Source organism: Pteropus alecto, unplaced genomic scaffold (assembly GCF_000325575.1).
Source record: "Pteropus alecto unplaced genomic scaffold, ASM32557v1 scaffold13, whole genome shotgun sequence".
NCBI lineage: Eukaryota > Metazoa > Chordata > Mammalia > Chiroptera > Pteropodidae > Pteropus > Pteropus alecto.
The window spans coordinates 9,585,472-9,597,795 of NW_006434373.1; the positions used below are offsets into that span (position 1 = coordinate 9,585,472).

The window sequence follows — 12,324 nt, forward strand, 5'->3', positions numbered from 1 at the left end:
AGCCCCCAGTGGCCAAAGCAGAAACAATTTCAGCAATAAAATAAATAGTAGTATTGAATTATAACCCCAAAAATGAAATAAATAGAAAAAAATGTGTATGTATAAATGATTGAATTTAAAAAATGTAGAAGGGACAATTCTTCCTCACAGAATAATCCCAAATCATAAATGTAGAGAAATAGAAATAATAGAATAATAAATGAGGGAAATAGAAAATCCATTAGAATTGTCAACATAAGAAACACATAAACCTGTAGAGAATTTTTATAAGTAGTTGAGCCAAACTGACAACATATGCCAGGGAGCAAGATCTCAAATGCTCCAGATAATAAGTTTTGCAGCTTCTTTTATGCTGCATTTATGCATTTGAAATTAAGGAGAGAACCTGAGGAAGATTGGACAAAGCAAGGTAGGGATTGGATTACAGGGTAGTTAACAAGATTACGTGCTCTCTGGAGGATTAATATCCTTTTCAGGAGGTATTACTTCTGGCATTCAAAGATGTGTTAACCTTTGCTCAAGAATAATGGACAGGGCTGGCTTAAAACCTTCACTAAAGAAGTTATACACCTGAGATGTGACTACACGCCATGACCTGTCCAGTTAGGAATTTATGATCAGGTCATCTTGTGAGATTACTTTCTGGAGAACCTCTTTTTTCATCTGCAGAATACTACAGTTATAATTGGTACAGACAAGATTTACTGATGAATGCTAAAATTAGTGTGTGAAACTTTAAGGAGAAATAGGATATTTGTATGGCTTGAAAGTATCTCCCCCCCATTATTTTTTTTTTTAATTACTGTGATAGTTTTAACCTGTGTCTACAAATTCTTTGATTCTCCTTCCTTCTAAGAGATAAAACAATTCTCTCCTTGAGTACAGACCAGAGTTAGTGACTTGCTTCTAACTCATGTGTAAGGAAAGGGAAACACTAGCTTTATAGCGAGGAAACCCAGCAGGCACACCTTACCCAGTGATTATGCTTATAACATCACTAGTATTAAGGCATATCAATATCATATACCCTCTGGTATGATGAGACAAGAATGTCGTCTTCATGGGATTCTTTCAAAAATCCATCACTTCAATCTAATCATGGGAAAACATCAGACAAACTCTAACTGAGTGGCACTTTACAAATTATCTGCCCAAGATTCTTTAAAATTGTCAAGGTCATATAAAACAAGGGAAGTTTGAGAAACTGTTGCAGCCAAGAAAAGCCTAAAAAGACATAATAATGAAATGTAATATTGTATCGTGGATGTGATCTTGAAACAGAAAAAAAGACATTCATGCAAAAATTGGGGAATTCCAAATAAGTTCTGCACTTTAGTTAAAAGCATTTGACCAAGGTTAATTTCTTAGTTTTTATAAATGTTCTGTGGTTATGTAAGATGCTACCATAAGAAAAACTAGGTCAAGGGTATACTGGACTCTGTACTATCTTTGCAATTCTTATATAAGTTTCAAATTGTTTTGAAATGTGGTGCTTTTTAATGGAATAAGAATTTTCTATGGTGGTAAACTCTGATTACACAACATATAAATACGTACATTGGTTGTTGTGTTGCCTTGTTCAAAGGCTCATGCATCTGTGAGGTTTTATACCATGAATATGTTGTGTAGAATTTGTAGTTAATTATACTTTTTTGATCTTGAAAAGCTAGGAGCATATACTTCATCAGAAGCCAAATCAAAAAAGCTTTTTGTGACTCTGTTTCTAATAGAAAATTTTATATGACTTGTCATTTTTCCTCTTCATCTTTATCGGTAATATAACTCATGTGAAATTGGAAGAATTTGTTGTGCTGGTTAATATGGCTGATTCCACATTATAAAGAACCTAAGAAAAGAATAATAGCACCGGTGATGAGAAATATCACAAATGAGACACTTCAGTCTGTTTCTGGGATACCATTGATGTTGCCTTTTTTGTTCTTCATCTCATCACCATTGTGTTATCATTGTCTCGTGTGTATAAATGTACAGTGCGAGGCCATGGGGCTACAAAGAGTTCTTTCCTTAATTAAAAATTTGTCATCTTACTAGGGGAAAGGTACACATAATTAGGAAGTTATAGAGCAAAGACCTGAGAACTAAGGTCGAAGAAAATGCAAGGAGCCATGGGAAAGGTGGGAGGCGGGTAGACAAGACGTGTCTAAAAATGATGAATCGAATTTTGTTATGAAAGTGGGAGAAATGTCGCATATAAAATGAATAGCAGGCACAAAATTTCAGAAGTAAAAGTGCATCTATTGCTTGAAAATTTTTTGATGAGGGGATGTAAACGATGTTTAGAAACTCAAGCTCTGGAATCAGAAAGATTGTGGTCAAATCCCAGTGCTACCTACCACTCCTTAACTGCATGACCTCAGGCAGTTGACTTAAGCTCTTCGGATCTCAGTTTCCTCATTTACAACGTGCTTGAATCTGGAGCTAATTATGGTACCCACATCAAGGACTATTTTAAGGATTAAATAATATTAGCAGAGCAAAGTGTTCAGCATAGTAAGTTGCACGTATGTTTACTACTTCAACTACTAATTGTTATTCTAATATATCTTACTGGAGAAGATGACTTTTGAAGAACCTATAAGAGTTAACCAAGGGTAGAAAGAAAGTATCGCAGGCAGGGGAAAAGTAGATTCGAAAGCACAAACATGTGAAAAAAGACTGTGTGGGAGGGACACACAAACCAGTATTGTTAGACTATAAAGACCAAGGCCCTGGAGGATACTTAATGCCATGCTAAGATTAGAATTTCTCCTATACCCAAGTGACCATCCTGGAATTACCTTAAGGACTGGGAACATGTTGGCGTTTCTTTTTAAAGTGTTCTGAAAGATAGATTTAAAGGGATAAGATTAAAATGAAAATCCAGTTAGGAGGGTTTAAGGACTGGCAGTGAGATAAAACCTGGATGACCAAGTGACCACTATATTCAGCATCATGGGAAATGTTGGTGACTCTGGCAAGAGTAGACCCACTGAGGTGGCAGGGAGAGATCTGAGACCAGAGCGGGCGGAAGATGAGTGGGAAGTTAGTGTGGAAAACAGCATGGCTGGGGAGCGTCGGCCACCTTTTCAAGAAGCAAGTTTGAAAAGGGAAGGAGGATAGAGAAGGACTGAAGATCGGGAAAAATGTTTGCCTCTCTCTATTTTTATTTTTATTTTTTTAAATCAAGAGTCTTGAGAAAATCAATCAATCAACACAGTAAAGAGGAAGACTTGGGAAATATTGGAAAAGGTTGGTGTGGTCTCAGACTAGGTAGAAGAGAGGGGGTCAACAGCATGTATGTGCTATCCTCTTCATTTATCCCCACTCACTGAGATGGGATCATTTTCACGTAGAGTTTGCAGTTACTGTGGCTATAGTGATAGCTTGGTTTTTATAGCACATTTCCCTTGAGTAATTCAAATTACAGGCAATATGCTATCTTACTTATATATCTGGCATTTATATAAAAGAGTGAAGGTCCTCATTTTTCATTTGAGAACATTAAAATCCAGAGTGGTTAAGAGATTAGAAAACTGAGCAAAAATGTAAATTCACATCTTACTTTTTACTGTTTGTGCTGAGAGTATGCTATCTCCTATGTTTTCTAAATCAAAACAGAGAGGACAGTTATATATACATTCTGAATTCCCTTCGGTATGGGCTTTTTTCCCTATTACTTAGTGAATATTCATCTCATAGCAAGAATCAAGCATCTACTTTACATAGAACTCTAATTTCATCTGAAGTGGAGCAAAAAAATGCATTTTTTATCATAATGAACATGTTTCTATGACTCAGTAAATTCCCTAATGGAAACAATGTGTTTCAGTTGAATAACACAAGAGAGATATAATATAAAATAGAGGTGTTTGGGACTTAGAAGAAAAATCATACAAAAGCAAAACTGTATTCATTACTACTATCTCTAAGAAACCATTAACTTTATTAATGGGAATTTAAGGGACAAAAATATAAGAATAACATCCCTTCAACATAATTTGATATTCTAGTTTTTGAATAGTTTTCTTTTTTCCCTCTGACTAACTTGTTATTATTTTCTATTAGCCTAGCCTTGTTGCAAATATTATTTACATCACTGCACAAAGTGCCCTTCTGAAGGACATTTACAAAGCCTGTAAGATCTTAGGTCCCGTGTTGTAATAAGAGCATGAAAGTGAACATTTCAGGTACATTTTAGGGATGTCATAAGATGGTGCAAATGCAACAGCTTTTCATAAGTGCTCTGCTGGTCTCCCAAACCAGGAAGCGCAGAGCAGTCACTCAATTCCTCGGTGTACCCGCTCCTCCAAGTACATCCCTCCTCTCCTCTTTTCCTTCACGGGCAAGCTGTAAGAACGAATGAGTAACAGCTCCGAATCTGTTCAGAGATGTAGAAAAGGAAACACTACACACCATTAATCAGCTGAAGTTATGAAATTACTTTGAACATTTTGGGGTGCCAGCTGTCACGTAAAAATGCAACTTTTTATGGCCCCTAGACAAACCAAGAAATGAGCCCTCCAATTTACATCCAGAAAACCCCAATTTGACCTTTGAAGTACTGGGTTTAATATGGATTTTTGTGGAAGAGGGGAAAATCAGTGACTTAAACACTTTTGAAAATAACATTTTTAAAGGGTGTAGTATTCTTATATAATATGCAATCATGTGGATGAATGGACCTTTGTCCAGGAGAAAAAAACAAAAGGTCCGCCCCTCTAAGAAACACTTCACTGTATTCAACAGGCTAGTGAGGAATTATTCTTTATATTTGTATATCAAGTTTTTATAGTAACACAGAGATATTAATAAAAACCAACATGTTGGATCGTTACTCCATATACCCCATCTGTTTTAACCCAGAAGCCATGCAATTCAGGTTGTAAAATCACAGAGGCAAAATAGCAAGAGAAACTTTCTTGAAAAATGGTAGTTTTGCTTTAGGCAGATACTCAGTTCTGATTCACTGTGTCATATATAGATCCAGGAAAAAAAAAAAAAAAAACAACCAGCAAAAGTCTTTGTGTAAAGTAACAGAGATAATTCAGCCTTAATTTAATTAGGCAACTAAGAGGAACTCCTTTCTCCAGATCGAATATAAGGTGGTCATTTTCATGTAATGAACAGTCGAAAAATACTCTTTGGTTTCATTAACCCACATTTTTCGAATTAACAGACAAGACGTTAAAATGAGAATTCTTTCCCAAGTCTGAATGCTTTTTTAATTGTTTTCTTTTAGAAAAGCACACTAAAAATTACAAAATTTTTTATTAAATGTAATCTTTCAATTCAGTTATTTGTCGCAGCATTCAGAAAGGAACTGACTGAATAGTGTTTGAATATTTTAACAGAAAAAAGCACAGGCTGAGATATGGAAGATTTAAGCGATGAGGCAGAACAGGGTATGTGTCATGCAGAGCAATTACACCCAACTCTCTGGAGAAGCACAACTAAAGCAAAAGGCTTTGGCCGCCCAATGGGTAATGATATCTCAGCAAGACAGATGCTCAGCCATAGAATAGCGCTGAGCTTAGCTGATTTATATTTTTTAAAGCTCAAGGTTTGAAATTTTTTTCTTTGATTCTAATTTCTTTTTTGAAAATGTGTGTTTTTGTAACCATAGGAGTCTGTTGCAAAGCTATCATCTGATCTATCTCTTGCAACCAGACTTCATGCTCAGTTGAAGCCATTTTAAACTCCTTTGTACTGCTCTTTACATTAGCTTTTTCAATATACAGAATAAAACCTTGGAATTATCTGCATTATGTTCCTTCCATTCGAGAATCATGATCTCTGAAATAATTTTACGTGTACATGTACAATTACAGTTACTATATGTCAGCAGGTCTGCCTTTGTGATATAGTATAATGATCTTAAATTATTATCCAGTTCTTATACTCCATATTATTCACTCATTTGCATCAAAGTAAATTTAATCTTGGAAAAATCTCACTTACATGCAAGAGAGCGAAAGAATTTGGATAAAAGGTAGAATACCATTTTATTACATATTAAAGAAACTTGATAGTGCCTTTGAAGTACCATGAAATACTTTTTTCTTTAGTCTGGTTGCCTCATCCTCCTCATCCTCTTCTTACCTTTCACCTTTTACCCGCTCCACACGCACTCTCTGTCTCTCTCACTCTGTCTGTCTGTCTGTGTCTGTCTGTTTCTCTCTCTCTCTTATCTTGCTCATTCCTTTCTTTTTTCTCTTTGTATCTTAGTCATAATCATGGATTAGAGAAGGAGAAATGATCAAGGTTATAGTGATTAATAGCGGTGCAGAAAGAATTAAGTGATTTTGCTCAACTGTATTATCTTCCCTTTAAAAAAAATATAACTTTTTACTGAACTATAATATACACAAAGAAAGAGGCATTTTGCTGAATTTTTCCTAGCTGAACACACCTAGCACCCAGATCAAAAAATAAAGCCCCCTTTAGGATCTCCTCCTAAAGATCCAGTTGATATGTTTCACCCCCACCCCAGGATAACCACTCTCCTGAGACTAAGCACCATAGATTAGTGTTGCCTGTTTTTTAACTTTATATAAATGGAATCATTCAGTATACAATTTTGTCTGGCCTCTTTTGCTCAACATTATATTGTGAAATTCATCCAAATTCTTGTGCTTGGATGTAGTTCATTGATTGAGTGTTTAAATATACCACAATGTACTTTTCCATTCAACTACTGATGGGTACTTGAAGAGTTTACAGTTTGAGACTCTTACAAATAGCAATGCCTTTGGTTTGTGAGGGCGTGGCCATGCTATGTGTGTACGCACATTTCTGGTACATATATGCCTAGGTGAGGATTTGCCAGGCCACTGGATGTGTGTATGTACATCTTTGGTTGATGCTGCTTACCTGTAAACAACAGAAAAGAGCACATGGCAACTGCTGTTCAGAAGGAGGCCCCTTACTGTTTGTAGAAGATTCTATTTTGTGCCTCAGCAGTGAGATCTGATATATCTACCATTCAAGCAGCCACTCATCTTTCTCTATTATCTGCCGGGAAACAATGGCTGATACTCAAGAAAAGGTTTTGTAGGGTTCTGAGTCATTACAAAGAGCTTCTCATTTGTTCTTTGTATTTTCACCATTCAATGATCAACTCAAGCTGAATTCTAATTTATTTATCTACAAAGTTATTGTATTTTTACTCTCTAGAAGGTGTTATAAAAGCAAATTAAAAATGGAATATGGGCCCTAAGGAACTTAAGAGCTTTGGGGAATCTAAGTAACTCCAGTACAAATTAGGATGAGATGAGTTCTATTTGCAAAACATATAGGCAAGGTGATTATTTTTAATACTGGTAGCCTACATATGTTAAATGTTATATTCTATAACATATGATTAATATTATAAAATTTTATGTATAAATTTATTCTAAGCATCCATCGCTTAGTTCATCAATGGCAGATGTAAGTTCAGAATGAATGCCACGGAGTCTAATTTTATTCTTTTCTGTCTAGGGACACCTATGCACCACACAAACAAATTTATGCAATCAATAAATAGATATTTTCTGCTCATCTCTCCACCCTTCAGGATATACCTAAAATCCTTTTTTTTAATTTCCCAGTTATCTGCTGGAGAGTTTAGTTCTGCTACCTGATCAGTATAATTATTTATTCAACAAATAATTGTTTAGCTTACTTTGTGTCAAATATTATGGCAGACCCTGGATATAAAATGATGAAAAAAACCCATACCATCTTTGTCTTCCTAAAGTTTACAGTCTCAGGGAACAGAGATAGTGTCAAGTAGTCACGTGCTATAATTTCAAATATTACTTTAATGTAATGAATTTAATAGTGTCCCTCCAACCCCCAAATCCATATCCACCCAGAACATCAGAATGGGACTTTATTTGGAAATCACATTTTTACAGATGTAATCAGTTAAAATCATACTGGTTTAAGATGGGCCCTAATTTCAATGACTGGTATTTTTGTAAGAGAAAAGAAAGAGATTCAGATAGAAAGATAGAAACACACAGGCAAGAAGGCATTGTGATGACAGAGGCAGTTATCGGAGTAATGCAGCTACTAGCCAAGGAACACCAAGGATTGCTGAGAAGCTTGGAAAAGTTAAGGAAAGATTCTTCCTGAGAGCCTTCAGAGAGAGCATGGCCCTTCTGGTACTTTGATTTAGGACTTCTAGCCTCCAGAACACTGAGAGAATAGATTTCTGTTATGTTAAGATACCAGTCTTGTAATAATTTGTTACAATTACCAGTCTTGTAATAATTTGTTGCAATCCTAGGAACCTAATACAATATGTATTAAAGTGAACCATAAAAAGTTGCCTATTTTTGACTGCTTTGACCTACACAAACAGCAATTTCATATGGTCCAACTCAATATGCTATGAGCTAACTTGTTAGAGGAAGACCTTGTTGGTTCCAGAAAGTTTCTCTGAGGAATTGCTAGTGGAACTGAAATCAGGAGAACAAGTGGAAGTTAATGAAGAATAAGAGAGAAAGGGGAAGAGAGGAGCCCCCAACGGAGTGGCCAGCGTGTCCAAAGGCTCCGAGGCAGAGGGCCCAGACCATGATGAGGAACGGGAAGAAGATGACATGACTGGAACATGCTGTAGGCATAGGGCCAGATGAGGGTGGACAGATAGGGAGGAGCCAAATTGAGCATTAATGCCAAAGGATTAAGAGTTTTGTTTAAGAGCAATGGAACATCATTGAAGGGTTTAAGCCAGAAAGTGAGAAGATTACTATGACTGCAGAATGGAGAACAGATTCAAAGGAGCCAAACCAAATGGGGGAGACCATGAGAGGGAGTAGAGGAGCCCAGAGACTAGGGAAGCCTGGTGGGGATCGAAAGGATAGACAAGCTGAGAGGTTTTTAGGGGTGCTTTTGTTTTGGTGACATGTCCTGATATCAATACCATTTGCTTGTCTTTGAAGAGATTTCATTCTCATAAAATACACATACCAGTCTCCGTACATCTAGAACCCCAGCGCTGACTGACATAGTCATGCGTTGCAGTTCTGCTGCCCAAGAGTCTCTGGAAGTAGAAGTAGCGCTTTCATTTTTTTCTTCTTTCTTCCTTTGCTCCTCACCTTGTGCTCTCAGCACTTTGTTTCTGTCTTGGCTAGAGTAATTATTATACCTTATTGTCATTATGTGTGTTTATAACCATCTATCATTATAATGTGTGCTCCATGAGGGCAAATGCTATGTCTTGGTTTTATTTTTCTATCCCCAGAACTTAACAACCAACCTGGCCTATAGAACTTGATTTATAAATACATATAAATAAATGTGTCAGCAAACTACATGTTACTTCTGCTTTATCTCCTCAGTTGTCTTTGGCCTTGTATTGTCTTTCTTTCTCGTCTGACTTATGAACAGTTTTGTTGTTGTTTTTTTCTATATTCTTCACTTACTCTGACAAATACTTTTCTACTAGTTGTGTCAGTGAACTTTGGAAAATAAGTCTCTTCTTCATGAATATCTTTGTTATGTATGAAGTCATTTTTTCTGATTGCCTGCATCTCCTGGAGATGCTAGCCATTTTCGTTTTGTGCCTTTGGGAGCTAATTCTTCATCACTGTCATCATCATAACCATCAAATTATTGAGAACGTGTTGTACTCGGTGTTCCACTATGGGAGAGAGGAAGGCAATAAACAGCAGTGGCCCCTTCCCTAAATGAGATTACCACCTAAGACAAGGAACCAAAGATGAGCCACAAAATCAAATAAGATGTACAAGTAGCTGAGGTAAAATATTTATATTATACACACACAAAAAAATGTTAGAACAGTTTATGTAGTGGAACAAGAAAAGAAGCATATTTTTCGAACTAGAAAAGAGATATATAATCTTACTACAAGCTCACAACCAGTTAAACAACTGAGCCATAAAATGTATTGAAATTTGGATGTTCCCCCAAAATGCAGCCCATATTCTCTCTGGTCGGTTTGAATATCCCTATCTGGGTACAAGAAAAGAGTTGCTGCTTATCTTCTTGTTATAAAAATTTCTTAGCCTTTCATGATAATCTTTCCACAAACCCGAGATAAATTGTAATTATAGAGTAAAAGCATACCCAGCAAGGAATGAGAAGCTGATGGCTTTTGCAACATGCTTCCCTAACTCCACCATAAAGGCTGTGCCTGAATTAGATGTACTCATTGAACAGGATCAGTGCTCAAAGATGCAGTCTGCGGAGCCTGAACAGGAGATGGAGTGGACATGGAGAGGTTAATTCCGGTCAGTAGAGAGGTCTGAGAGGAGGTAAATGCTCAAGAAAAGGAAGAAAAGACTGAAAGAGAAGTCAACCCCGGGAGGGGAAGGAAAAGAGAGTGAGAAAGTGTAGAAGCCACAACTCATTTTTCAGGTCAGAATCCACCAGCTAAATCTATCCTTACCATGCTTCCTTAGGTCAGCATGGGTTCCAGTTTGTGACATTAAATCTCAGCTTTCCTGAAATCTGGTTTGTAGAATATAAAAACCATCTTGTGGAAGAATACATACATACATACCATTTTCACGTCATTTCTTGCAAAGACGTTTTATGGCATGTAATGTAATAATTCCCAAGCATCTTTACAACTAAATAGAAGACTCTTCTTTATGTACCAAATGTGTTGTTTCCATTTTGAGGTTTTCTTTTTAATCTGTTAGGGTAAGTGACCAATTTTCTTGCCAATTTCCCTCTTTTAAAGTATTACCACTTAGGATTTTAATTTATTTTTTATTCATTTGATTTCTAATTCTGGCACATATTTATAAAAACAAATTTTATTTTTTAAATATGTTAGTCATAATAAATAAGTCAACGGGAAAAAATAATGTTTGGTATGAAAAGGAGCTTATACTCGGGAATAAAATAACATAAATTTTTCTTCTAATTTTTTTTCTGGTTTAGTTTTTTTGTTTAGTTTTGTTTTTGTTTTCCCAGTGCTCAGTTTGAGTGCACAGAGCAATACATGGCAGGTGAAAGAAGTATACTTGGTAGTTCTCTGCTGCCATCTACTGTTTATTCATGTAACAACTCATTGTTTCTTCGATTCTAAAAAAATCTAATCGTCTGACTTATAGTACTATAGGTTACCCCCTTTTCTTCTTCTTTCTGTTTTTTTCTTAGTTAAAGCAAAGTGAAGCGAATGCAGACACCAAAGAAAAGCTCCCTTTACGCCTTCGAATCTTTGAAAAATTTCCAAACAGACCACAAATGGTGAAAATCTCAAAGCTTCCTTCAGATTTTACAGTTCCTAAAATCAGGTATTAAAGTATTTCTTTTATTGTTTATCTCAAATACACTGTAAAAGATTCATCTTAAATCTGATCCAGCCCTTCTTTCAAACTCATGTTAGTATTTTTCTATTTTTAAGTTATTATCTAAATTTCTACTCTGTTTTAAAAATCATTGATCCCTTTAAGCAGTATATTCAGAGCAGTGTCATTTGACAAGTGTATTAGCCTAGGCAAGAAGCCTGCTTGTCACTGCTTCTCTCTGAGATGCTCCTAGGTATTTAACTTCTCAGGTAACTGGTGAAGGTGCTCAAGGTTGCAGAGATGGCAGATAGATATCAACCTCTGACCCTCAACCAGGTAAGGATAAAATCGACTCTGAGGACCTTTTATTTTCAAGACAATAAAGAAACACCACTGGCCAGGTTTCTGTACTACTGTAACAGCATTTGTTTAGAATGCCATATGTGATTACAATATAATTTGTCTTACATTTTTTAAAAGAACCATGGCATTACTCACTCATGCCAATTTGATTTTTTATCACTTTGCCCCCCAGTTAAGTGATTGCATAAAAGATGCTTTAAAACATTTATTTTAAAAAATTAAAGGAAATCCTTCCAATTATAGCTCAAAAATTATAAATAGAACCAGAATAATGTGAAATATGACATTTTTTTAATGTAACTAGTTTTAAAAACAATTCTATGCGGCAGTTATAAAAGTGTTAGACTGGATATGGTACAATAATATTTAAAATTCAAATGGAAGTATATTTCCATTTCTGATTTTAAAAAGTAAAATTTAAAACCTGAAAATATGAAGTATAAAGGAGCTGTAAATTAGATTCAAGATTAGTGGTTATTTGAAAAGAAGTTATTTGAATTCTCACCATGCTTTAGAGATCAGATGAAGTAAGTTTCTTTTGAGTTATTTTGAGTCTTTAAATGCAAAATTATCTCTCAAAGATTTTTAAGATAAATGGAAGTTCAGAGAGATGAATTAATTCTTTCAAGTCTTGGAGGGGGGGAGTATCTTATGACCATGAGAGAATTAAAAATTATGTGAATTACTGAATATTATTGCTTAAAAGTTAGGGATA

General features: G+C 35.6%; 1 protein-coding gene across 3 annotated transcripts in view; it reads left to right on the top strand.

Annotated features, from left to right (window-relative positions):
- NALCN (sodium leak channel, non-selective) overlaps positions 1 to 12,324 on the top strand; it is a 263,458-nt gene that overhangs the window by 172,479 nt on the left and 78,655 nt on the right. For all 3 annotated transcript variants that reach the window (XM_025045009.1, XM_006909384.3, XM_025045008.1), the window contains one exon: positions 11,116 to 11,252. In XM_025045009.1, the coding sequence (XP_024900777.1) occupies positions 11,116 to 11,252 (137 nt within the window). The remainder of the gene's footprint in view (positions 1 to 11,115; positions 11,253 to 12,324) is intronic.